The sequence below is a fragment of the Ursus arctos genome, unplaced genomic scaffold (genome assembly GCF_023065955.2).
Source record: "Ursus arctos isolate Adak ecotype North America unplaced genomic scaffold, UrsArc2.0 scaffold_7, whole genome shotgun sequence".
Classification (NCBI taxonomy): domain Eukaryota; kingdom Metazoa; phylum Chordata; class Mammalia; order Carnivora; family Ursidae; genus Ursus; species Ursus arctos.
The window spans coordinates 50371524-50399488 of record NW_026623089.1 but is presented as its reverse complement, the minus strand read 5'-3'; the positions used below and the strand labels follow the sequence as shown (position 1 = coordinate 50399488).

General features: G+C 34.2%; 1 protein-coding gene and 2 non-coding genes across 9 annotated transcripts in view; 1 reads left to right on the top strand and 2 right to left on the bottom strand.

The window, feature by feature from the left end:
• The window catches only part of ADK (adenosine kinase), a 518384-nt gene that overhangs the window by 424997 nt on the left and 65422 nt on the right, over positions 1-27965 (top strand). For all 7 annotated transcript variants that reach the window (XM_026504506.4, XM_057308800.1, XM_026504502.4 and 4 more), the window contains one exon: positions 7134-7248. In XM_026504506.4, the coding sequence (XP_026360291.1) occupies positions 7134-7248 (115 nt within the window). The remainder of the gene's footprint in view (positions 1-7133; positions 7249-27965) is intronic.
• On the bottom strand, positions 15652-15725 carry LOC113259320 (small nucleolar RNA U2-30). Its single transcript, XR_003317561.1, has one exon. It is a non-coding gene; the product is annotated as a small nucleolar RNA U2-30 (small nucleolar RNA).
• LOC113259321 (small nucleolar RNA U2-19) lies at positions 15886-15963 on the bottom strand. Its single transcript, XR_003317562.1, has one exon. It is a non-coding gene; the product is annotated as a small nucleolar RNA U2-19 (small nucleolar RNA).

Sequence of the window (27965 nt, the reverse complement as noted above, 5' to 3'; positions counted from 1 at the left end):
TTTTAAATAGTTTATTAAACCCAAATTCATACTTTTATTGCCCACTTGAGCTACATGCTTTGAATATGCTTGGTTTAAATTCAGTCTTAGTGACAAACTACTTTTTCTATTTTCTACTAACCGGCACATATTAACTTTTCTGTTCTTATTTACCGATTCTAGAATTTTTTTTTTACCATAAATCTGCTGTAATTGATTACAGCATATAAACAAGGTGATGATGTTTATAATAGTATATCTTATTACCTTCTAACATAGCAAAACTACTCTGTTGGTGATGTTGACAGTGATATGTTAGATTAGGTAAAGCACACCGTGTCTTGATGTGTCCCTTCATGGGTTCCCTAAAATACTACAAGCATTGCAAAATATATAAGAGCCATGAGTAGAATATTTTTGTTATTATAAATATAATCCATATATGGAATGCTATCGAGGGGAATTCAGTGGTTTTTAAATGTCATTAAAGTTTCCTTAGTCTATTAGACAGTAATAGGAAAGCCTAGGTTTGAAACTTGGTGTTTTTAAAGATTCAAACAAGAATAAATCACTTTATCTTAATGGTTTAATACCTATAGAAATGTGTCAGTGCTCTCAGGTCTGTGACAAAATAGACAAAATCTACATTTTATCCTTCTCAACCTTAATTTTACCTCTAAATTGGGACATGAATGAGGAAAGAAATGAAAAGATTAAAAAGAAAGGTGAGCATTTTTTTTTCTTTCCACCAGCTCTGCTGTCCTATCCTCATTTTCTATTATAAATCCCAATCAGTTCCCAAAGCCACTGAGTATTGCCACTAGTGATATGTCTGTTAACAGACCAGTCCAAATGCCTCTAAAAATAACCAGTGTTTATTCATCAGGAAATATCTTCAGTGGCATTGTTTATGATATTCTGGTTAGCTTCTCTGCAAATTTTAGATAGTCTTTCTTTTTAAAAAAATCTTTAATCTTTAAAATGAATTGGGCAATTTTTAGTAAGAAGAGGCAGCTTAGGAGGGCACTGGAGAGTGAGATAAAAACTGGAGTTGGGCAGAGCACAAAGCAGGAGAGGATATATATATATGTGTATATATATATATATATGATAGAAAATTGCATAGTGCCTGATTTAAGTGACAGACCTGCTAAGAATTTAAAATGACAATTCTTGAGGTAAAAAGTTTCATGAGGCCTTTTATTATTCTGGAAAATAAGTTCAGACTGCAGTGTGTTTTTAAATCTACTTTATCTTGAACTGAAGCGATTAAAGGTTTGTATTTTTAGAACCTAAATAAAAATAAGGTACTTAAAAATGTTTCATTATGAAACCTTTTAAAAGCTGTATTGAAAATTGATTTAAATTAAATAAATACCTCCAAAACCTAAATATAATATTCTTTGTATTTTCATTCTTTGTGCAATGGACTCTATGCCAAATGATGAAGGTAATTCATAACTTCTCTACTGGGTCATTTATTCAGTTTACTCCAAGCAAAGAATTTTAATTTTATTTTAGATCTCTAAGATATATTACTTCTGACCATAGAGGAAACAAAGCAATCCTTTTCCCTTTTCCAACTTTTCCCACAGCCCCTGACTCTATCCAGAGAATCTCAGACTTGTAATCTTTCTCTGACCATTAATAACTTTATCATCTTGTACCACCAAGGCAGGAAAGTATTGAATTGTGTTATCCAATATGGCATCCATTAGCCACATATGGTTATTTAAATTCAAATTAATTCAAATTAAATAAAATTTAAAATTCAGTTCCTAAATCTCAACAGGACATTTCAAGTGCACTCTATAGCTTATGTAGCTAGGGACTACCATACTAGACAGTGCAGATATAGAACATATCCATCATCACAGAAAATGCCATTGATCAACACTGGATAGAAGGTCCACAGAGTATTCAGGAGGTATTGATTCCCAAAGAATTCTCCCAAGATTTTTCTAAGGTTCTTGTGTTCCTCACAAATACAAGGAATACAATGAATGATCACCCAGAGTGTCTGGAAATAAGATACTACGTTAGGTCGTGCTCACTAAGAGAGTACAATGCTGCTTTTCTAGGTGACTGAGTCCCAAAAGAGGACAGTTTTAAGAGAGTAAATTAACAGAAAGAGAAAGGTAGTCTTTTAATTCTCTGCATTTAGTCATTTATTCATTCAATAAATATTTACTGAGCACTAACTCTGTGCCTAACACTTTGATAGACCCTGAAGACAAGACAGAAATAACCAGAGAGTATACTGTGAAAGAGAACATGGGAGGGTTTCCTGTTTTTTAGATACGATAGCCATGGAAGGACTCTCTGAAGAAAGTAAAACTTGAAAGATACGGATATAGAGCATTGACAGAAAAAAGCAAAACAAACACACAACAGGGAAACAAATTTCAAACAGACGAACAAGAGTATATAGGCCCCCAAAGAGGAAAGAGCATAATGTACTATGTACTTCAAGAACTGACAGAAGGCCAATGTGACTGGAATGAAGTAAGCGAGGAGGAGGTAGTAGGAGATAAGACTGGAGACTGACACGCCATGTGAACACCATAATTATTATAGGAGTTTCTATTTGGAAAACAAAGGAGTGTGATATGGTTAAGTGAGGCAATGTGTGGGAACACCACAATTGGTATTCTATAGGAGTAGGTAGATTATGACAGTATTAACATTTGTATCATCAGCTTGTTAAAAATGGAATGAAGAGAGTGTATTCTTTAATTTGGAAGACAATGCTAAATTTAAGTGTGTGATCAGCAGTGACAATAAAAGCATAATTTAACATTTATAAAATGCCTCGCAGTTTATAAAACCTTTTCCAACATATGATTAATACATTTAATATTCACACACACCTTTTGGGGGTAGGTAGGGCGTGTATTGCCGTTTTAGTTCAACAGATAAAAAAATAGGCTACATGACTTGTTCAAGGTCACACATAGCTAATATACCATAGAGCCAGAACCAGGGCGAGCTCTTTAAGTCTCATACTCTTTATATACTACACTTCTTTCTCATTCACATCCTAACATATTGGAGGAGGAGATTAGATTTCCAAATGACCTTGGAAAATGAGAAATATCTTGGAAGTCAAAAATTGAAAATCACTAGGCTAAAATACAAGCCAGAATAATTAAGAGAAAAAAAAACAGGAAACTTAAACACAAGATCAGTAATGACTTGTGCATGTGGTAGAAAAATTATTTCAGTTGAACATGCTATAGTTTTGTGATAACAACAGAAAGCACACTGCCGGAATTCAAAAAGCAGTACAGCCTGTGCATAGCATGGAATATTGGTTATGAGTGTAATTTCTGGGGTCAGACTTTGTGGGTGCTAGCCCTGCCTCCACCACTTAGTATATTTATGACCTTGGGAAGCTTCTTAACTTCTCTGTGACTCAGTTTATTCACCTACAAAATGAGGATATAGGAATAATACCTACTGCTTGTAGAAGTTAAGATTTAGTGAGCACTTCAGAGCTATATACATGGCTCATAGCTAAATTGTATGAGCTTTCTTCTACTCCTCCCCCCTTTTTCCTTTCTCTCCTCCCTTATTAGATAACATAATTGAATTCCCAATACTCAAAACTCTTGAGGCCTTTTCTAGAGATTTTGGGGCAACCTCAGGATATGGCAGTTTTGGAGAGTATTAAAATGGTGGTCATTAGAGGAAAGAAATTAATATTTATTAAGTACTTAGCATGTGCTAAATATTGCATTAAGGTCTTTCACTTACCTCATCTTCTTTCATCCTCACAACAATTATTTTCAACTTTTATTTTGAAATAATTTTAGACTTAGAAAATTTGCAAAAATAGGGAAAACACTCAGCTTTCCCTAATGTAACATCTTACACAAATGAAAAGTATAATGATCAAAACAAGGAAGTTAACATTAGTATGCTACCAATAACTGAACTACAGTCTTTATTCTGATTTCACCAGTTTCTCCTTAATTTCCTTTTTCCGTTTGAGAATCTAATCCAGGAAAACAAATTGCATTTATTTGTCAGGTCTCCTTTGTCTCTTCCTATCTGTGACAGTTTCTCATTCTTTCCTTGTTTACGATCTTGATCCTTCTGAAGAGTACTTGCCAATCATTTTATAAATGCCCCTCAATTTGAGTTTCTCTGATATTTTCTGTTAATTAAGTTGAGGTTATGCATTTTGCCAGAAATATCGCAGAAGCGATTTGCCCTTCTCAGTGCATGATCTTGGGGAGGTATATGATGTCCCATTGTCTTAATGTTGATGATGTTCACTTTCATCACTGGGTCAAGGTGATGTTTTCCAGTTTATTTTTTGTAAAGTTACTATTTTCTCATTGTATTTAATAAATATCTTGGGGGTGATATTTGGGGACTATGCAAATATCTCATTTCACCTACTAATCTGTAATGAGGAGTATCTTGGGGGAGATACTTTGAGACTATGCAAATATCCTGATTGTTTTCAAACTTTTGCCCACTATTTGGGCATATTTCTTTCCCAACCTCATTTTTTTTTTTTTTAAGATTTTCTTTGAGAGAGAGAGAGACATGCAGGGAAAGGGGCAAAGGGAGAGGGAGAGAGAGTCTTTAAACAGACTCCCACTCTGAGCACAGAGCCCGAGGCCAGGCTTGACCCCATCCATGACCCTGAGATGACAACCTGAGTTGAAACCAAGAGTTAGATGCTCAACTGACTGCACCCCTTGAGCGCCCCCCAATGTCTTTTAACGTAAATATTTTCTTAGTTTGTAGATGAGGAAATGGAGCCGCACAGAGGTTTATTTACCTGCTCAAGGTGCAAAAATCTAGGTGTGTCACACTCTCAAGTCCCTTGTAATTTCATAATTCTGCTAAGATGTTAGCCCAAGTATAAGGGAGAAGAATCTATAGGGAGGTGGAGGTAGCTGCAGAACTAGAAACATTTAGCTTTGAGAAGACAGAATTGAGGTTTTAAGAAAAGTTTTCATACTAGATGGGGGTCAACTATTGAGGCCGAAACAATGGCTACTCAAAGGCATAGTAAGAAATTTAGATTTGGTGATCACTGACAGTGATCCCAGAGTGACAGAGGAGTTTTGTATGAACTGTGGACATGGATACAAGTAGAATAAAGTTTAACCACCCTGTAAAGATTTGTGTTTTATATTTGGGAAGTTTATTTCAATCTTGAATTGCCATTTTTATAAGCTTTCATTTGAGACATAAGAAAGTTTTCTTTGATTAGGTTACCAAAACTTCCATAAAATATATATATCTTCCCACTGGCTTGGTAGAAGACAACCGTAGATTGTCATTCTTAATTTATTCCTAATACCACATTGAAGAAAGACCTCTATTTAAAAAACATTACATACATGGTATTCTGCTCCCAAGATGATAAAGTGAATGTGTTTCTGGGCTTTACCCCTTTATCTTTATTAAATATGAATGTACCCCAACATGAGCAAAACTCTGACAATTGTAAAACTTAAGTGTAGTAAAGAGATTGGGAGAATATATGTCATTCATTTTAATTAAATGTATACATTTATTTGAGAGAGTGAAAACATTGTCATTATGTGGCTTTTTAAAAAAAATTTTTTTTTGGTCCTTTCAGCTGTTACTAGTCATTTCTAATAGTCATTCCCCAAAAACTGAGGGAATTTCTCTTCTTATATTATCAGAGTTCAGGCTTAGTTTTGTTCTAAAATAAGCAACCAAAAGTGAAATAGTCAACGTGTTTGAAAGGTCAGCAGCATTGTCTTACCACACATGGCTATTCTTTTGAGAAACAACGGTCGTCTGGAATCATCATGTTAGGTGTAGTAGAAGCTTAGCTTCATGTATCACCTGGAATTTCTTAAGTATGTAGTGAACAAACAACATACAAATATGTAGTGAACAAGCAATATACAAATATTTCACTAAAGATTTTCATACCTTTAAAAATGTTATAGTTTCTGGGGTGCCTGGGTGGTTCAGTCAGTTAAGCGTCTGCCTTCAGATGGGGTTGTGATCCTAGGGGATCAAGCCCCATGTGGAACTCCCTGCTCAGTGGGGAGCCTGCTTCTCCCTCTGCCCCTCTGCCCCTCGCCCCCCCGCTCGTGCTCTCTCTCTCTCTCAAATAAATAAATAAAATCTTTAAAAATAAATAAATAATAAAAATAAAATTGTCATAGTTTCTGATGTTCTTTGTAACCATTATGACTTGTCTACCTTGAGTACCTAAATTTTTCTGTCCTATATATTCTATTTAAACTTTCTCGATACCACTCAGATATATTTCTCCTCTGGTATGTGTCTCTCTCCATAACTGTTTGAAACTGCACAACAATAGAGTACCAATAAAGCCCAAACCATGGATGGATTAGAGGCTCACAAAATTCAGACATAGATTTTTAAGTTACCTAAAATTGTTGAAAGCATGATTCTAAAAATCCTACTAATAATAGCCCAAGAGTTAGATTTCAAGTCAGAACATTTATGATGTAAGACTTGGTGACTTATGTAATATGAAAAATAGCATTAGGTTTCTAGAATTAATTTCTAGGTTTTTTCAACTTTATCTTTTTAAAATAAAATTAAGTCTATAGGAAACAGCATCTCCTCCTCTCATTTTAGTTCTTTAGAAAATTTGACGTTTTAAAAACATTATTTCCAGAGTCAGTATAATTCTCCAGACCTCTAAAATAATTAAATATTCCTTTTTCTTTTCTTTTTTTTTTTTTTTACAAATCTCTCTGTAACTGGAAATTTGAAAATTGGCTATTTGCTGATATTGATAAATTTTTGTTAATTTTTTAGAATATAGTAGTTATGTGGTTATTTTTAAGTCATTACCTTTCAGGGGTACATAATAAAATATTTACAGATAACATTATATTGTATCTAGAATTTGCTTCAAAATAATATGAAAGGCAAATAGGTGAAACTACAGATGAAGTAAAATTTATCATAAATTTAAAATTGTTGCAACTTGATGGTGGGTTCCTTGGAGGCTATTGTACTCTCTCTATTTACTTCTGTATATGGTTAAAATTTTAAAAGAATAACTCTTATAATAGGGGTGTGTGTCTCTCCTAGTTTGAACACGACAAGCTAAATCTTTAGTAAGTTTTGCTTTATTGTACTGGTTATAAGAACTTTTTCCTCCTCTCTGTTGATAGACTGAAGACATTAAAGAGATAGCCAGAAAGGCACAAGCTCTGCCAAAGGTGAACCCAAAGAGGCAGCGAATCGTAGTTTTCACCCAAGGGAGAGAAGATACTATAATGGCTACAGGTATGTGTGGAAATTGTATGCAAAGCCCGGTATAATGAAGATTAATTTTTATAATTGAATTCTATATTCTTTATATTATGATTTATTTGAAAACAACATATTTTTCTTTCTTTTTTTTTTTTTTTTTTTTTTTACCACCTTCATGTATTTTGCTTATCCCACCCCAACTCCTACTTCTGGCAACCACCAGTGTGTTCTCTCTGTGTATAAGTTCAATTTTGCTTTGTTTTTTTAGATTCCACATACCAGTAAGATCATACAGTATTTGTCTTTCTCTCTCTGAATGATTTCACTTGGCATAATGCATTCAGGGCTCATCCATATTGTTTAAATGGCAGGATTTTTTTTCTCTTTTTTATGGCTGAATAATATTCTATCATATATATATATACACACCACATTTTCTTTATCCATTCATCCATCAATGGACACTTAGCTATTGTCTTAGCATTATAAATAATGTTGCAGTGAACATGGGGGTGTAGATATCTTTTTGAGTTAGTGTTTTTGTTTCCTTCAGATCAATACCCAGAAATGGAATTGAGGATCATATGGTAGTTCTATTTTTAATTTTTTTAGGAACTTCCATACTGTTTTCCATAGAGACTCTACCAATTTAGAGCCCCAACAACAATGCGCAAGTGTTCCCTTTTCTCCATGTCCTCACCTTACATTTATTTCTTATCTTTTTGATAATAAGCATTCTAACAGGTGTGAGGTGATATCTCACTGGTTTTGATTTGCATTTCCCTGATGATTACCATTAAGCATCTTTACATGTACCTGTTGGGCATCCATAATAACAATCCAGTTTCATTCTTTTGCATGTAGCAGTTTTCCCAGCACCATTCATTGAAGACACTGTCCTTTTCAGGTGTCTGTCTGTTTTTATGCCAGTACCATACTGATTTCATTACTGTATCTTTATAATATAGTTTGAAATCAGGAAGTGTGATACCTCCAGCTTTGTTCTTCTTTCTCAAGATTGCTTTGACTATTAGGGGTCTTTTGTGGTTCTATATAAATTTTAGAGTTGTTTATTCTATTTCTGTGAAAATGTACCTTTTGTAGTGTTTTTATTTTAGTAAATATACCAACCTTCTATCTCAGTAGAAAAGATTTCATTTTCAAGAAGGTAATTTATTAAAATTCAGTTGAGTAAATCCACTTTGATTTGGTTTATTTACTCTGATATTTTGGAGATACCATCAGCTTGTAATGTCTTTCCTGAAAAAAAAAATTTACTTAGCAAATTCCTATGCTTAACTTAAATGAATATATCTAATTATAAGCAAATAAAATCCAGAGATAAGTTACTTCCTCAGCTTTACACTTCTAGAAGAAAACCTCACTTCTGTTTTTACTCAGTCATCTATTTTATGACACAGAAATAGAATAGGGGGGCGCCTGGGTGGCACAGGGGTTAAGCGTCAGCCTTCGGCTCAGGGCGTGATCCCGGCGTTATGGATCGAGCCCCACGTCAGGCTCCTCTGCTATGAGCCTGCTTCTTCCTCTCCCACTCCCCCTGCTTGTGTTCCCTCTCTCGCTGGCTGTCTCTATCTCTGTCGAATAAATAAATAAAATCTTTAAAAAAAAAAAAAAAAAAGAAAAATAGAATAGGAATTTCATCTAGTAAACAAACATTTTATTGGTTAAAATGATTAATATTGTCAGTATGATGCTACCTACTATTAAAGCCAAATACCAACCTGTTAATTCTGTCTGAACCATTAAGATTAAAACCCATCAGTTAATTAATAATTACTATAAACAGTAGCGATTAATTATCTTTGGTTTTTTTTAGTACACTGCTAAACAGAAATTTAAGATATGAGCCTTAAACATCTAACTGGGAAATAAAATTAATATACATAAAAATATAAATACAAAGAAGTATAATTATACTTCTTCATTATTGGTACAGACTATATGGGTTGTATTGACTCAGAGAAGGAGATCAATTGATTAAGCCTGAAGAAAGATGTTATAGTGAATATTAAGTAAATTTTTGTTGAATTAAATCTATAAGCCTGGAAAGGGTCAAAGAAGAAATTATTGTCCAATTCTGGGGAGAAGGAACCTTAGAATTAATTCATTCCAACTTTCTTACTTTAGAATTGTCAAAAGCAAGATTCAAAGTCTTACTTCCAAAAATATTTATTTCATAATGATTCAGTGAGTGACAAATAGTGAAGTGGGGTTATAGATAAAATGAGATTTTTCCTGAGTTAATAATTGTAGAAGCTGGGTAATGGGTATATGAGGGGTGGTCATTATGTTATTACCTCTACTTGTGTATATGTTTAAAGTTTTCCATGATTAAAATTATAAAACAGAAAGACAGAAAACTAAAAAATAACCTTTAATCAAGAATCAGAGGTACAGGGGCGTCTGGGTGGCTCAGTCAGTTGAGATTTTAGCTGTTGGTTTCTGCCTGGGTCATGATCTCGGGGTCGTGGGATCGAGCCCCACATCTGGCTCTGTGCTCAGCAGGGAGTCTGCTTGAGATTCTCTTCCTCTCCCTCTGCCCCCCTACCCCATGTTCATGCTCATGCTCTCTCTTTTTCTCTCTCTAAAATAAATAAGCCTTTTAAAAAAAAATCAGAGATACTAAGTGATTTTCCCAAGATACATTGATATCCTTACTGAGCCTTGAATTCTATGAAGGATTTAAAGAAAGGAGGGCAATCCAGTGATATGAGCAAAGAAGATCATATGAGCAAAGGCATCAGGTACCATATAATCTTTTATTGTTATGACAGAAAAAGCCACACTGTTACTTTGTGCAAGAGAGAAAAGAAATGTCATGAAAAGATATCCCTGCATTGATAATAACTATCTGGATTGCTGTCTTCATATAGTATGTGGCCTGTTCCTGTCTTAGCAATGAACACTGTTTGGAAAAGTGAAAAACATGCAGACTTCTTATCTTACAGGAACTGTAGTACTGCCTTCAGATTTATAAAATGCTATTTGGTTGCTCTTTATGGAGACATTTATTTTAAGGCTTTATATATTCCAGATACATATATCATACAAGTGTCTTCTTCATTGTGAATTTGCACAATTTCCCCAAAGTTGAAACCTTTAAAATTAGCCCCCCTCCCCCCCGTGACTCAATTTCTTTGTCAACTCATTTTGTTCTTTATTAAATCTATTAAACCATTCTTAGGAATACTTACTAGCAGGAATTTATTTGAGGAAAGACATTGGCTAATCTTTGCTCTTCCTACTGTATGAAAATGAACTTAAATTAGAGGATGCACCATATCTGCAATGCATGATAAATACAAGATGGATAGAGAATCTGTTCAGTGGTGTCAGCTACAAAAGCAAACATGATAAATGTTAATGCAGTTTTGAGCCCTGGGATAAGCTATTCAGTGCACAAGCATAGCTGAATCTCTTTGCTATGTTGTTATTCATGGCAGCCAAATAAATGTCAATAATAAAAGAGAATTAAAGATTTTCATTTCCCAGAGGCAATCCTCTAATACGGCTTGATCTTTCATTTCATTTGTAATTCGTTCTCATGTCAGGATGCAATCATTCGCCAGGCTCTGGGTGTCATGTTAAGTCATTTAATAATGATTAAGAACATAAAAATGCTTGGCCTGTGGGGCAATTCACAGAAGAGATGCCAATTTGTTATTGTTTTTCCTCCTTTGCTCTTGAATATGGATCAGCTTTTTCCCACCTCCTAGCATTAAAATACTAATGGAAGATGGGGAGGGAAAGTGTCCCTTAATTTACCATAAGTGACATTCCAGAATGGCACAAGGCAGTGCTAACACACTTATTAAAACACTAATTAGGAATCATTGTTCCTTAAACCTCACATTGTAGAGTATTTTTAAATGATCATTGCTAAGTTTTTGGCATTTAGCAATAATGTAACAAAATCAGTTTTCTTGGTATTTAATTCTAGAGACCTTTCTCCTTTTGAGATATGGTGTCTATAAACCAACTTTCTGTTATTTTATACATGTAGTTCTTTGAATTCCTCTTTGCTAAATTGTGAATCTAAAGTCTTTAACACCTGTCTTTTTGGTCACCTCTATTTCAGTTGTGTAACCATTTTGTATATCCATCTAGCCCAGAGGTTTTGTCACATATCAAGCATTGTCTCATTGCTTGCAGGCTAATTGAGTTCCAAGCTTTTTTGGAGTGTAGGAGGTGGGGCAAGGAGCACTGGAAAGTAATAAGAGTAAGAAGCCAGGAATGACGCCAGGAAAGAAAATATGATTCTGTACATTTTGATCCTCTTAATAAATATTAAATGAACCTGTTAGGTAGCATGGGAGTCAGGTCAAGGAAGTCATTCCTGTGTCTATAAATGTAGAAAAACCAGCACTAAAGATTTTTATTACCTACTGGACAGCACCTACTAGTGAGGTCTTCATATATTAACACTTTATTTTATTACCAATTATAAAAATATTTTATATACATGCATATATACATACATACATATACAGATATATATGTCTTTACAGAAAGTTTACATTTATCCAAGTTTCTGTACTAAATACATCCCTAAAAATTGGAAAGAGCAATAAGATTTTTATTCTAAATTGAAAATAATAACATTTCACACTCTGGCTCTTATGTGACACAATGAAATAGGTCCACTAAAGAATAAATTGTAGACTTTTCTGAATACTTCCAGAATTCTTTCTGGGCTGTTTGAATTGTAATTTTGCCCAACCGGAGAAAATAGGTTAGGTCATTAGGTTTTCAACTGGAAGACAGGGGCTGCCATGTCAGAATCACCCAGTGGACTTTTAGTAAATATAGTTCTGCTTTCATAGAAGTATGTTTGATTCAACCTGATACATCCCTGTGAAGAGTATTAGAATATATATCCTCAAGAAGATGTATGAGAATGGGGGTTGTAGAGTCTGGGGGATGGTAAGTGTAGGATTGGGTATTTGTTGAAAAGATCCTTTAGGTAATGTAGCAATGCTATCTATCCTCCATCTTTCACTTTAGGAACCATTGGATTAGGTGATTTGATAATGTTCCCTCAGGTTTATGATTTTCTGGGATGATAGAAATAGAACCTTTTAGCAGCTAAGCATCTAGTACTTCAGTAAGTCTTGGTGAATGCTTCTCTCTCTTGATAAATCAGTGTCATGTACTCATTTATTACTAGCAATCTACATATATTATTTTAAATAGTAACTGTGTTTGATTAGCTTATAATTTAAGATAGTCACATCATAGTGCCCTTTGTCATTTCCTTATAAGTAAATGGGGTTATTAAAGTTACTTGTCTTCATGTTGCTGAGAACTTAAAGAAACTTGTCACCCCATTTGCCGGTTAAGTTTTCATGTTCTTTGATAATACTTAGTGCTGTACATTACTCTATAAGAAAAGGTCAATGTGCTTTGCAATTCTGGTAGACATAAAGTACAGAAAGTGTGGAATAGAAAATGCAAACTCTAAAGAAAAACAGCTTCAGCAGATGGAAGAATAATGTCAGCACATCATCACAGCTCCTACTCCTACAAAATATTGTTATAAGTCATTTTGAAAATGTTATCTATACTACAGCCAAAATAATTTTAAATGATGATCTTGTTGGCATAGGTTGGTGATGGTGTGGATAGAACAAACTGAGTAGCATTCTTTCAGAATGTCTATGTATGACATTCATAGAAAAAAGTTCCTTGGATTTTGAATAATGTATATTTCTTAACCAGAAATATAAACAACTAAGTTATTAACTCATGTCCCATTTTTAGATTTTTGTAACCACAAAAGACAAAGTCCTTTAACTAACCAAGAGGTCAAAAATAATTTAGAATAACATATGTGGAACTGTCACATTCCTGACAAAGGAATATCTTTGGGCGTGGTTTGTATGGTTTAGTGATCTCAGACCTAGCCCTGGGAGACTAGCCTAGACAAAAGTTAACCCTATTATAGCATTATTTTGGTAGGACCTTTAGTCAGATTTATTGAGGTATAGATTACATATAGTAAAATGCACATATGTCACTAAATAATCACCATAATCAAAATATAGAACATCTTATACAGTTTGTTTTTAAGTTTTATGCCTGTGAAGTTAGTACTACTTCATAGTAGTCACATAGTAGTCACATAGTAGTCACATAGTGACACATACATGTCACTACCACCAGATCAAGATAGAACACTTGTAGCACTTTAGAAGCCGCTATTATTTTGGTTTCTACTACTAACAATTAGTTCTGTCTCTTTTTGAAATAGAATCACCCAGTATATAGACTTTTTATCTTGTTCTGTCTCCATCCTTTTTTGAGCATTATCTTACTTTTTGACAACCTATGATGCTTTAGGTGCTTGTATTTTCCCTGCTTCAGTCCTGGAATCAACCACTTCTTCAAGTAACCCTGGTTTCTTTAATTAGCAGATGATATTCAGAAACCCAGATCTGGGTGCTAGACATGTTCATTGCTAATTGAGAATCATTGCTTTGGGACCTTCTTAGCAAATAGATTGGCAATATATGTACATATAATAACTCATGCATACATATCCATCTGTATTTATTTCCATATCTATCTATCTATTTATAAATTTGAATTCCATGAGTTGAAACTGCTGATACCTTTGATTCCACTCCAGCAACAGAGTTCATTCTAGTCTACACCCTTTCCTTCCGTTTAACTTCTTCCTCTGACATTGAAAGTTCTGGCTCTCATTATCTAAAATACATTTACTTATTTGTTCCATCCCAAAGTAGTTTTGAATTACTTGCCCACACCCTTGTGTGAAACATACTTACTTCCTAGAGTACAGTATTTGTTTACAAGTCTTTTTATCTTTAGCCCTCTGATGTCTAGTCAAAATACTGTTACCCAAAATCATTTCAGGTTAGTTCTTTTATTCCATCCACTTCAATGTGGTTACATTAATCATTTGTAATACAGTTAGGTTTGTTTCTAAGAGTTTATATTCCATTTTGATTTCCTTTCATATCTAGGTTGGTTTTTAAAATAAGTACAGTTTACCCTGCATGGTGTTCCAGTTCTGTGTGCTTTAACAAATGAATAAGATCATGCAACCACCACCATAGTTATACCAGAGAAGAGTTCTATTTTTCACTTGTAGTTTTCCGAAGTGGTGGTACCAATTTATATGCCCACCAGAAGTATATAGAATGGCTTTTATTTTTATACATTTTCATCAGCATTTTCTGCCGTCCATGTTTTTTATTTTAGCCATTCTGGTGAGTATGCTCTAGTTTCTCATTGTATTTTTCATTAGAATTTCCCTAATTTAGTGAGGTGGGGCACCTATTCATCTGCTTATTAGAATTTAAATATCTTCTTTTGTAAAGTTCCTGTCTTTTGCCCATATTAGATTGTCTTATTGATGTATAATTCTTTTTGCAGTCTGCATACAAGTCTTTTGCTAGATAAATGTATTGCAAATATATTCTCCTACCTTGTGGCTTGCCTTTTCATTCTCTTTATGGTATCTTTTGAGAAATAAAGCTCTTCATTTTTAATACAGTCCAGTTAATAATGTTTTCCCCTTATGGGTAGTACTTTTCATAGTCTTTTAAAGAAAATCTTTGCATATCCCTAGCTCATTAAGAGATTTTCCTGTTGCTCTTTTTTTTTCCCTAAAATTTTTATATTACTCTTTTCATCTAGATTCATAGTCCTTCTGGAATTATAATTAATTTTTATATATGGTATGGGGTAGAGGGACAATTCATTTCTTTTGCCCATATGAATAACCAGTTAACCCACCATCATTTATTAAAAGGAACATCCCTTCCCTTACCACAGTAAATTGACACGTTTGTCACATTTCACATTACCTTATATCTGTGAGTCTTCTTCTAGATTATCTATTCTGTTCCATTGTTTTATCCTTATAACCAGTTTACATTCTCTTAATTATTTAACTTATAATTAGTTTTATTTATTTGGTAATGCCAGACTTCCAACTTTGTTCTTCAAGGTTGTCCTGGCTTTTCCTGGCTCTTTGCATTTCCACATAAATTTTAGAATCAGATTGTTGTTGCCCCCCTGAAATTTTTTTAATTTTTACCAGAATTTTATTGAATTGAATTTTACATTGAATCTGTGAACCAGTGTGGAAAGAACTGACATCTTTACAATATTGTGTCTTCCAATCCATAGAGTATTTTTCTCTGTTAATTTAGCTGGTCTTTAATTTTTCTCAAAATGTTTGTTTTTTCAGTATAATCGTCTCACATATATAACTTTTATAAGATTCCTATCATTTGTTTTTTGTATTTTTTTAAGTGATCCCTGTGCCCAACATGGAGCTTGAATTCATGACCTTGAGATTAAGTATCACATGTTCTACCAACTGAGCCATCCAGGCGTCCTGCTTATTATTTGTTTTTTGATACTATCCTTTTTTTTTTTTAATTCTGAGCTCAGATCAAGTATAGAAACCTTCATAGTTATAAAGGTCAGTAGAAAACCTTTCCACCTTTCCATTGCTCAGAACTTATTAGTCTTTCGTACACATACATAATGCACCCCCCAATCTCACCATCCATCAACAAATCCTCAGTTACCCACCGTCACCTTTATACACACAGGTGCACACACACACACTCACAACTCCAGATACAGGCCCTTATTGTTTTGAATACTTTTGCTTCTCAGAACTACAGAGATCATGCATCAGATAGGCTGGAAGGTCTTTGATGCTCAGATTTATCTATTTTCATATTGATCTGTTTCAGTAAGAACAGATCTCAGGGAATGATGCTATCCATTTTTAAATGGCATCCTTTTAGTTTCAGTTTCTGTTTGTGTTTCACAGGTATATAATTTTTTTATAATGACATTGTTTCCATTTATTAATTGTAATAATATGTCTGTTGATTCTTTTGGATTTTCTATGCATATAGAAAATATGCATGTGAATAATGACAGTTTCATTTCTTCTTTCCCAATCTTTGTATTTATTTTTTTTATTTTTCTTACTGCACCACTAGCACAGTGAAGCACAATGAATATGAATATAATTGAAAAGGTTATAATAAGTACCTTTGTCTCATTCCCAGTCTCCTGTGGAAAACCTTCAGTATTTCATCAAAAAGGATAAAGTTTGCTTCAGTTTCTTTGTAGATACTCCTTAACAGATTAAAGAAGTTTCCTTTCATTAATAGTTTGCAAAGAGTTTCGTTGTCGATGATATTAAGGTGTTTTTAGTCATGAAAGAATGTTGAGTTTTATCAAATAACTTTTCTGCATCTATTAGAAATTACTGTATGATTCCCCCCTTTTTAATGTGTGAATTACAGCCTGATTTTGAAATGGTAAACCACCTTTGCATTCTTGGGATAGTCCCAATATAGGCAGGATATTCCTTTAATATATCACTGGATTTGATCTGATTATATTTTTCTCAGGTTTTTGCAGTGTTGTTACGAAAGAGTTTGTTTCTTAATTTTCCTTTTTTAAAACGTCCTTGTTAGTTTGGGTAGGAACATTATGATGACCTTATAAAGTGAATTAAGGAGTGCCTTTTTTCTGTTCTGGGAGGGTTTTATAAGCTTAAGTTTATTTTTATATAAATATTTGAAAGAGCTCACCCATCAAAATATCCGGGCCTAGATAATACTTTGTTGGATAGTTTTTAATTACAGATTCTTCTTTAATTGAATAGGAATGTCCGATTTTTTCTATTTCTTCCTGTGTCAGTTTTGATAGGTTGTATTTCTCTCAGAATTTGTCTATTTCATCTAAATATTCAAATTTATTAGCATAAAATTATTTCTAATATTCTCTCATCCTCTTAATTACTATAGAACCTGTACTGATTTTCCTTTTTTAATTCCTAATCTTAAAATTAAATTTATGCTCTTTCCCTTTTCCTTGATCACTGTTACTATAAGTTTATGCTAATTTGGATTTTCAAAGAAATAGATGCCAAGATGAGGTTAGACATTCAGGAGATTTATTGAAGGAAATGTCTGTAATGGAAGATAAGTTAAGAGCCAGAGGAAACAGGGAGACCTCTTAAATTGTAGTACAGGTCTGACCCCTGTGTTGGAGAGCAGGACTGAAGGATGGTTGGGCAGCAAGAGGCATAGTTTGCAATATAGTTAAGTTTTGACAAGGCCAGTGTGGAGTCCTCAAGCCAGTTGCCCAAAGGAGCCCCACATATCTCAGGAATAGGTCTCCATGCTATTTTGTTATGCTTGTGGGAAGCATGGCCTCAATATGAATGCAGTGGTGAATTTCAAAGCATAGCTCCACTTGGCACATCTGAGAGGCACATTTTCATGGCCATAACAAGGTTTATCAATTTTATTAGTCTTATAAAGAACTGGGGCACCTGGGTGGCTCAGTTGGTTAAGTATCTGCCTTCAGCTCAGGTCATGATCGAGCCCCATGTTGGACTCCCTGCTGACCGTAGAGTCTGCTTGTGCTCTCTCTCTTTCACTCACTCTCTCTCCCTAATAAATAAGTAAAATCCTTAAAAAAGAAAAGAACCAACTCTGCCTTTGTTGATTTTCTCTATTGAATGTTTGGTTTTTATTTTTTAAATTTTGGATACTATTTTCTTTCTTCTATATTCTACACATTTAATTTCTAAATTTTGGTATATCTATTTTCATTATTTTTAGTTCAAAACATTCTCTAATTCCTATTGTGATTTCTTCTTTACTCCATAAGTTATTTAGGAAGTTTTGCATAAGTTTTAAATATCTGGAACATATTTGGAGATTTTCTAATTATCTTTTTGTTTCTGATTTTTGTTTTAATTTCATTGTGGTCAGATATGCAGAATGATTTTAGTTCTTCAAAAATTTGTTATAATTTTATCTTATTAAACATCATATGGTCAATTTTATACACGTTCTTTGTGAGTTTGAAAATAATGTATATGCTGACATTCTTTTTTAATATGCTAACATTCTTAAATATAGTCTTAGTATATACAGTAAAGTCAAGTTTGTTGAGTTTGTTGTCCAGATCATTTATACTCTTGTTTAGTTTTTGTCTTCTTGTTTTATCAGTTATTGAGAGACATTTATTAAAGTGTCCTGCTATGATTGGGATTATATCTCTCCTTTTGGTTCTATCTAATTTTGCTTTATATATTTTGAAGCTATCTTTCATGTGTAAGTTTATATATACAATTATATAGCTTACATGTTTATAAGTTTAGAATTCTTGTATCTTCCTGATGGATTGAAACTTTTATCATTTGGAGATATCCTTCTTTACCTCTAATGATGCTGGCCTGAATATCTTTTGTCTCTGTTATTAGTATAACTATGCCAGCTTTATGTTTTAGTGTTTGAATGGTTTTTCCATCCTTTTACTTTCAACCTTTCTGTTCTTAAATATAAGATTTTTTGTAACTTTTTACTGCTCTATTATTTTTTGTGACTTTTTATTTTTTAATTCATTCTATCTTTTAATTGGAGTCTATTTATATTTAATATACATTACTCATATAATTAGATTCCTGTCTCACATCTTACTTTTTTTTCCTGTTTGCCACGTTTATCTTCTTTTTTTTTCTTCTTTCCTGCTTCTTTTGGATTGAACAAGTATTTTTTATTTTCATTTCCTTTTCTATTTGCTTAGCAGTTGTATATCCTTTTGATGTTTGCCCTAAAGATTACAAAATGTATCCTTGACATATTAAAGTCAAATATAAACTATAAGGTTTGCCACTTCTCATACAATGGTGGGATTTTAGAACATTTTAATTCCATTTAAGACTTCTAACCTTTTGTATTATTGTTGTCAGTCACCTTAATTCTACATTTTAATGCCTAGTAGAGACAAAATACTGTTATCATTTTGTGCAGTTGAATTTTACTCTTCCCATTGTTTTTCTCCTCTTCCTGCATTTCCGTGTTTTCGTCTGGATAATTATGAATTATTTTATCATTTTTCTTCTGCCTACACAGCTTCTTTTAGTTTTCACTCAGTGTGTGAATTCTCTTAGCTTTTGTGTGCAGATTTTTTTATTTTCTGAGAAAGAGAGGGAGTGAGTGTGGGGGTTGGGCATACAGAGTGAGAGGGAGGGAGAGGGAATCCCAAGGAGGCTCCACATCCAGCACAGAGCCCAACACAGGGCTCAGTCTTATGACCCTGAGATCATGACCCAAGCCAAAAACTAGAGGGATGCTTAACCAGCTGAGCCAGCCAGGCCCCCCTGCAGATAACTTTGGTTTTGCCTTTCAGTAAGTATAGAATTCTACATTGGAAATTATATTCTTTGACTCTTTAACGATGACCTTCCATAATCTTTGGATTTTCTTATTTTTGTCAAGAAGTCAGTTGTTAGTCTTATTCTTGCTTCTTTGGATATATTTCTACTTTCTTTGTCTGCTTTTTAGAATTTTTCTTTGACTTTATCTTTGGGCTTGGTTCTGGTTTTTCTTGTATTTATTCTGCTGGGGTTTTTAGTACTTCTTGAATCTGTGATTGATGACTCTTACCAGTTTTGGAGATTTTCCAACCATTATCTCTTTAGATACTGCATTCCTCTCTTTACAGTTGGGACACCAGTTACTCATATCTTAGGCCTTTTTATTGTGTCTCATATGTCTTTTATGATCTTTTTTGTATTTTTTATCATTTTTCCTCTTCAAGATTCAGCTCATATATTTGTACTGACCTGGCATTTAGTTCACGAATCTCTCTTCTACTTTGTCCAGTCTGCATTTCAGCACATCTATTGAGTTCTTCATTTCAGTAGTCACATTTTTTATTTCCTAATTACTTGATTCTTTTTTCTGTCAGTTCCATACTGTAATCATCTACCTTGTCATTTATTTCTTGAACATGTTAATCATAGTAATAATAAATTACATGTCCAAAAATTATAATATCTCAGTCATCTGTGAGTCTGGTTTTTTTACTTCTTTTGGGAAGGCCTTATATCTTGGTTTGCCTGATAAATTTTCATTAAATACTAAATATTGTCCATGCTAAACGATAGTGTTTCTGTTGAGGACTGAACCAACTCAAGGTTGGGTTACAGTTTTTTGTAAGGCTTCTAATTTGCCTCCACTCCTATGCTATAGCTCTCCTGAAATTTCACCTGAAATCCTGCACTATTTATGAGGGTCCATACTCCTTGAACGTTGGCACCACACAACTGCTAAAAATACTACTCTGCCTTTTAGAGATCTTCTGCTTAGTGTCTTGCCTTCTTGTTCTATAACATTACAAATTTTACAAATACCTCAAAAGAGAAGACCCCTGACTGTCAGGCTTACTCCAAATGTTTCCTTCTCTTCAAGAACATGACACCTCAACTCTGACTGCCTTGGCAGCCCCAAATTCCAATTTTTGTCTCAGCAACCCTGGAGATTGTCAAAAGCGCTGTTGGCTTCTCCACCTCTTATTAAAAGCCCTTTTCCTAGATTCTCAACCTCTAACCAAGCGCCAAAAATTTGCAGATGCCCTGAGGGGAAAATCAACTTTTAAAATGTCAGCCTAGCTCTTTAAGGTTTTCTACTCCCCGGGATCTTGTCTTATCAAGTCTTGGCTACCTTGACAGCACTCTCATACCTCCATTTATTATTCTTTTAGTCTTAGAGCTTTTCTAGCTGTATAGGAAGTGGTATAGGAAGTGGTTTATCACAAGCTATGGCATTAGAGCCTAAATCAAAGTTCCTAGTCAATATTTTTAATTATAAAATAGAAAAATATATGGCCCAAGAAAGTTAAGTGGATTCATCTGTTATATAAGGTTATTAGATGATTTAGCAATACCGGCATCTATAACCTACTTTGAGAATGGCTGGATGAAGTAATTTACGCAAGATCCCAAAGTTAGAGACAAAAAACCTGTATCAGAATCCAACCTCTTAAACCCCAGTGTAGTCTAATCTGTTCTATACCACATTGCCTCACTTATTTACAGCAGTGGTTCTCAACCAGGAGCAATTTTTCCCCTCACTTTTGGTTGTCACAGCTGGGTAGGCAGTAGAGAATGGGAGAATTCAACTGGCATCTAGTGGATAGAAGCCAAAGATGCCACTTATACATCCTGTAATGTACAGGACAGCCACCCACAACAAAGAATTATCTGGCCCAAAATATCAGTAATGCCAAGGTTGGGAAAACCCTGGCTTATACTGTATCTGAGAATGTATATTTAAAGGATCACTTTCTGCTTCTTCATTACACTTAACCATTAGATCAATACCAATAGATTTTAGTAGGAATACATCCAGAGACCTTTTGACTCAAGAAAACGTCCACATATGATCTAGTAGATATTTGGTGAACTGTGTTTCTCAGAGCTTCAGCCAAATAATCTCCAATTTTAAGACTTTAGATATTAATTTCTTAATATAGAATATTAATAATAAAGATTTAAATTCTTTAGATAGAATTTTTAGAGGTGGTTAAAACATTCTCATGTGGAGGTGTGTAATATCCATAAATGGATTATGTATATGTGAATGGCTATCTAGATGATAGCTACATTTACGTACACATTTATAGATACATATGTACACGTTAACTTAAATGGTTCTTAGAGAATGTTTCCATCTTCTTTTAAAACTCCAAATAATCAATTTCTTGAAGCTCTTGAAAATATATTAAAAATGGATATTTATCTAAGAAGTACATTACCAAATGTTTTTCAGAATAATTATTGTTTGTACCCAATGAGTGATTCTTCTAAAATTCGGTTAGACTCCAAAATTTATTTTTCAGAGCATTACAGCTTGGTGGCAGAATTTTATTTTGGCTGAAACATGGCATGCATGTTTTTGGCTCAGATAAAAGTCTTTGGAGGTGTAGCAGAAAAATCTGATTCAGATAATTGAACAGTTAAAATTTCTTGGGTTAAAAGGAATAAAGTTTTGCTCGTTGGATATTAAAAACTATACTTAAATGAAGACTTATCTTTGCCTTATTCCTTTAAGCCTTAGCCAAGACAGTTTATCCTAATTAAACTTCTTTAGAAGCATACATCATTTTTTATATTCATTGACCTTTGAAGTAGCCAAAATAGAAGCCACTATTCCTAAGGATTCCCTGTTGTTTAATCTTGGCCCATGAAGTTTATTTAGCTTTTCTCTGCTTCTATTAAGCTATTTTAAGTTCTTATATTCAGTGCTTTTCTGGTTTAATAAGCAATCTAAACTCTCAAGAAAATGTCCTAATTTTTTGTCAAATTAATCATTTTGCACTTAGACCCCTATTCAATTTATTTATCATATAGACATATAGATATATATCTATCTATATCTATCTCTCTCGCTCTCTCTCTCTCTCTCTATATATATATATATTTTTTTTTTTTTTTTTCCTAGAGAGAGAGAGAGTGCACATGCCTGTGCACGCAAGTGGGGGGAGAGGGAGAAAGAGAGAATCTTAATCAGGCTCTACACCAGCATGGAGCCCAATGCAGGGCCCAATCTCATGACCCTTAGATCATGACCTGAGCCAAAATCAAGTCAGACGTTTAACTGACAGAGCCACCCAGGCACCCCTGATGTATTTATCATATTAAATTTTGCCTGTACTCTTTTTTTTTTTTAAGGTTTTGTTTACTTATTTATTTGACAGAGAGAGAGACAGCCAGTGAGAGAGGGAACACAAGCAGGGGGAGTGGGAGAGGAAGAAGCAGGCTACCAGCTCAGCAGGGAGCCCAATGTGGGACTCGATCCCAGGACCCTAGGATCACGCCCTGAGCTGAAAGCAGATGCTTAATGACTGAGCCACCCAGGCGCTCCTAAATTTTGCCTGTACTCTTAATTATTTCATTTAGTCTGAGAACTCTACCCTTACTTACCTATAGCAAAGGGGAAATTTTTAAAAGTGTTCCATGAATAGGCAATATATCTACATGGTTCAGAATTCAAAAGACAACAATAATTAGGACTGTTCAGCTGTCCACTACTTGTGAGGAAATAAGCAGTTTTTCATTATTAAGATGACCACAAAACTTAACAAAACTCAGATACTTTTGAGAGTGAACAAGGGTGCCATTAATTATACCTGGGTTATCCTGATCAAACCAGTCCATATTGTCCTGCTCCTTATTAGAGATAATTAAACAAAGGTATTTAGTGAAATGAATTCTTGTATTGGTTTGAGTTTTTGGGCTGTGCTGTTTCTAACATTTCTTCCAACTCAAAGATTCTTGATCATGTGCTAAGAATATGCCAGGTAATAGAGAACTTAAAGAAATCTGAGAATCTCTAACAGGACAGGTCAGAGAGGCAAGATACCAATAGATAAAACAGTAAAGTAACAGTACAAATGAATTCAAATCAGTATGGTTTTACTGAGTACCTACTATGTGTCAAGAATTGTGGTTATAAAGATAAATAAAGACAAAAACTCCATTCCTTGAAATCAAGGAGAGACATAATCCTATACACAATAATGAGAAGTGGTAGATGATTTTAATGAACTACACTGTATTGAACAGAAGGCACAAGGAATTGGAGAAAGTTTCACAAAGAAGTGTGTTTTAACTAGGCTTTGAAGAATGCAGTTCATTTTTGGCAAATTGAGATTACAAAGGAATGTAAATTAATGGAATAATAAGATAAAAAAGCAAAGAAGCCTAAAAGGTTATAATGTATCACAGAGAATGTCAAATATTGGGGAGAGACTTGTGGGTAAGCATGAATGGTAAGTTGTGATAGGCCTTTGAATGCTTTGCTGGAAAGTACATGATTAAATGCTTAAAGAACATACTTGGAGGGGTGGTGCCTGGGTGGCTCAGTGGGTTAAGCATGCGACTCTTTTTTTTTTTTTATTAATAATGATTTTTTATTATATTATGTTAGTCACCATACAAGCATGCGACTCTTGATTTCAGCTCAGGTCATGATCTCAGGGTCATGAGATTGAGCTCTGCGTCAGGCTCTGCGCTAAGTGTGAAGTCGGACTCTCTCCTTCTGCCCCTCCCCCTGCTTACTCTCGCTCTCCCTCTCTCTCTCTCTTTTATTTTTAAAGATTTTATTTATTTATTTGACAGAGAGAGAGAACACAAGCAGAGGGAGAGGGAGAAGCTGGCTCCCTGCTGAGCAGAGAGCCTGATGTAGGGCTCGATGCCAGGACACTGGGATCATGACCTGAGCAGAAGGCAGATACTTAACCAACTGAGCCACCCAGGTGCCCCCACTCCAATAGATAGATAGATAGATAAAATCTTAAAGTGCATACAGAGAAAGAAGAGATCATTTGGGCTGAGAAACATCTTGTGATCAGTTTATCATAATGCACTTCTATTTGTTTATAAAGCCCTGTTTCAGAGGGATCAACAAATACTAAACATGAAGATCTTTTTTTTTTTTTTTAATTAAATGCCAAAGAATAAAAGCTGCAGTAATCCCTCTAAAAGGTATTAGTAATGAACAAACCCATGGGGTTAGAGTGAGACAAATTTGATAGGGTTAGGAAAATTGTAGAGAAAAGCTATATATAAATCATGGTAAGAGCACTAGGGAAAATGCCTTAGAAAATTAATAAAGATTGGTTTGGTTTAAAGATGATAAACAAAGACTAATGCAAAAGGGTAATGAATTCAGTCATGGAGACAGTTCATACTAAAGTGTTTTCTAAAGGAAATGCTGCTGGACTGGCTTTATTAAGTTTTTTTTTCCTTTATTTTAAGGAAAAAGAGTAATAACCCATTAATAAAATTTACAGTTGACACTAAATTAGGAGATAATATAGCTGTTAATAAAATTATAGAAATTCTGATGATAAACACTGGAAGCTAGAAATAGAAGTTCAAAATAATGTTTAAAATTAAATAAACTATGTTCACCCCATTTTTAAATCTATACAGAAGCATCAGGTAACACTAGAGAAATGTCTCCATTTCCACGAGATATTCCTGGTTTAGGGTTAATAAGTGAATGATAGAGCCAGCTAAAATTGAGAGTAGTAGAAATATGTCTTTCCTGAAGGGTCTACATTTACAACCTGTATAATGTGATTATATTCTATGATTCAAAGTGGATCTTTGTCATTGCATTTTCTAAAGAACACTATTCCTTCTGTGATTCACATTTTAATGAAGAAACTGGTTTAAAATGGTCTTAATTCTTCTAGATGTTGCTTAAATACCTAGAGTATATCTAGGTCTTAAGGAAGATTGGATGAGGAACAATGAATGGGGGCCTAGACAAAAGGTCCAGTTCCCTGAAACAATTACTTGGATCCCTAGCAAGGTTCATATTTCTGTCTAAACTGCTGGTTAATCTGAATATGCCCATGAGTCCTAGAAAGTAAACCATGGCCTTGAATTTCTGTGACTTGCAGTAGGATTAACCATTACATTTCTATCATAAATTACAGATCATAGCATGATTATTGTAAAAGATCAACAGTTCTCTTTGTTATGATCAAATAAATAGCTTTGCAGTCAGCTATTCTGGAATCTGTTAAAGCATTTAAACCTTAAGCCATTATAGCAAATCCATATAGATTTAAGCTTTTTAGAGCCTTGGCTATAGCTACTTTGAGAATTTGACACAAAGGGTAATCAAAAAAGCTTTTTTTTGAAATAGCCTTAGATTTAATCCATTTCTGTCTTCACATTCCTCTGTAAAAGATATCAACATTTAGATTTTTTTTTATTGGGTGTTTTTATAAGTACAAAGAACCATTTAGAGGGAAAAAATAAATGGTTATTATATGTAATATATTTGATAAATATATTAATATATTGATTTATATTATATATTATATGGATATGTTAATATATGTGTAATATGTCTATTAAGCCTTAACTGAACATTCAGCTGCAGTAAACTTTTAGAAACCTGCTGTTTGGTATGCCAGCATAAGAAGTGGATCATAATGGAGGTCATTAGGTTTCTTTGACATGTGATAGCAAGAAGCCAACCCAGCATGCCACTTGTAAGCTTATCTATAAAGCATAAAGGCATTTGTCACCATTGACAGTACTGACATTTAATCTAGGATCTGTTTACAGCTCAGTTTTCCATGTGTTACTATGTATTATTTGGTGGTTCAGCTTCAAACCATAGCTAGCTTTTCCCTTTGAGTTATTCTGAATTTTACCTAAACAGAGGAAAATGGAAATATTAAATAGATCCTATCGGGGTGATAATTTTTCTCCAGATGAATCATGCCAATCAAAAAGGTTTCAGGTGTTGACCTTTTGTGCTATTTCTATAGTTTACAAGCCAAAGCTGTGATAAGGTAGATTATAATAAGTTAGATTAATGGTCCGGGATGGAGGCATAGCAGATTGGTTAAACAGGAAGGTCAGGAAAGCAGAGCCAGCAGGGACTGGGAAAAAACTTAACTCAGGTGAGGCAGATGTTGAGATAAAGTGTCTGGACACAGGAGTTGGTAGCAAATCTGGCATTAAGTCATTTTAAGTACAGCCTCTAAGGGTACGGCAGCCTGAGCAATTCTGGTATGAACACAGCAAGATATTATGTGAACTAGGAGTGGTAGTGGAAAAAGGAAAAAAGTTCTTTCTCGGGAGGCAATGAATACCATTCAGAGAAGTCTATTCTTACATAAAAGGAGCTGGACTGGTCTTCTAAAAGGAAAGGTTGCCAGGAGCTAGCAAACAGTTTAGTTTTTAGAAGGTGGAGCCTAGAGTGTTGGGTAGGATAATCACTCAGGGCTGAGGATAGACATCTTAGGCTGAAGCCCAGGCCAGTTCTCAGGATTGATTAGTGCAGAAGACAATTTATTAAAGTAAAACAAAAGCTTTGCAGTTCCAGTTGGGCTACCACAGCTTGCATCTGAAAGTCTAAAGGAATTCTGTACCCTACTCTTGATAACATATCCTGCCCTTGTTAGGACTGGCTTAATGTTGGGGTACCCACCTCTGCAAGTACAGCCTGAACTATGAAGACCCAGGAAAGATAGAAGGAGGGCAAAATGAGGAAGGCCCCCATGCAAACAATACAGGACTTGAAATACCAGCCAATAAGGTATCTGAACATGTCTATGGCAAGAGGCAAGTTGCAACTTAACTCCTAAAACCCTAAATTGAACCACTGCTGTGTATAGCATATATACTGTGCTGGGGTAATATTGGAAACAAAGTTATAAGGCCCTTCCTTCAGAGAGCTTAGACTTAAAGAAAGCAGATGAGATATACACTAGAAAACCATGTATAGAAAACATTATTTGAATTTTACCAAGAAATGGGCTGTAGAAATAATAATGCAAGCATGAGTTCACTTTACAGTAGTGATCAGGAAAACAGTATATTTTTTAAGAGACATGTAAACTGGTTTGTGCAACATAAGTGAGGTTTTGATGCAGATAAGAACTAGAAATGACCTTAGAGATCATCTAGTACATTTTGGAAATTTGAAAAATAATTGAGAACCACTGCTGGTGGGTGAAATTTTGTACAGCTTTCCTGGGTGACAGCTTGAGAATACATATCAAAAGCCTTTAAAATATGCATATCCTTTGACTCAGTAATTTTAGTTACAGGAATTAATCCTATGGAATAATTTAGCATATGCACAAAGATTTACATGCAAGGATATTCATAACAGCATTGATCTTAAATTTTTAATATTTTTAACTTCTCATTTTACAGCAAGGAGATTGAAGAAATAGTAGAGATCTTCCATATATCCTTCACCCAGCTTTCCCAAACACTAACATTTTATATAACCGTAGCACAATTATCAAAACCAGGAAATTAATATTGAAAGAATACTGTTAATAAAGCTACAGACCTTATTCAGATGTTGCCAGTTATCTCACTAATGTTGTTT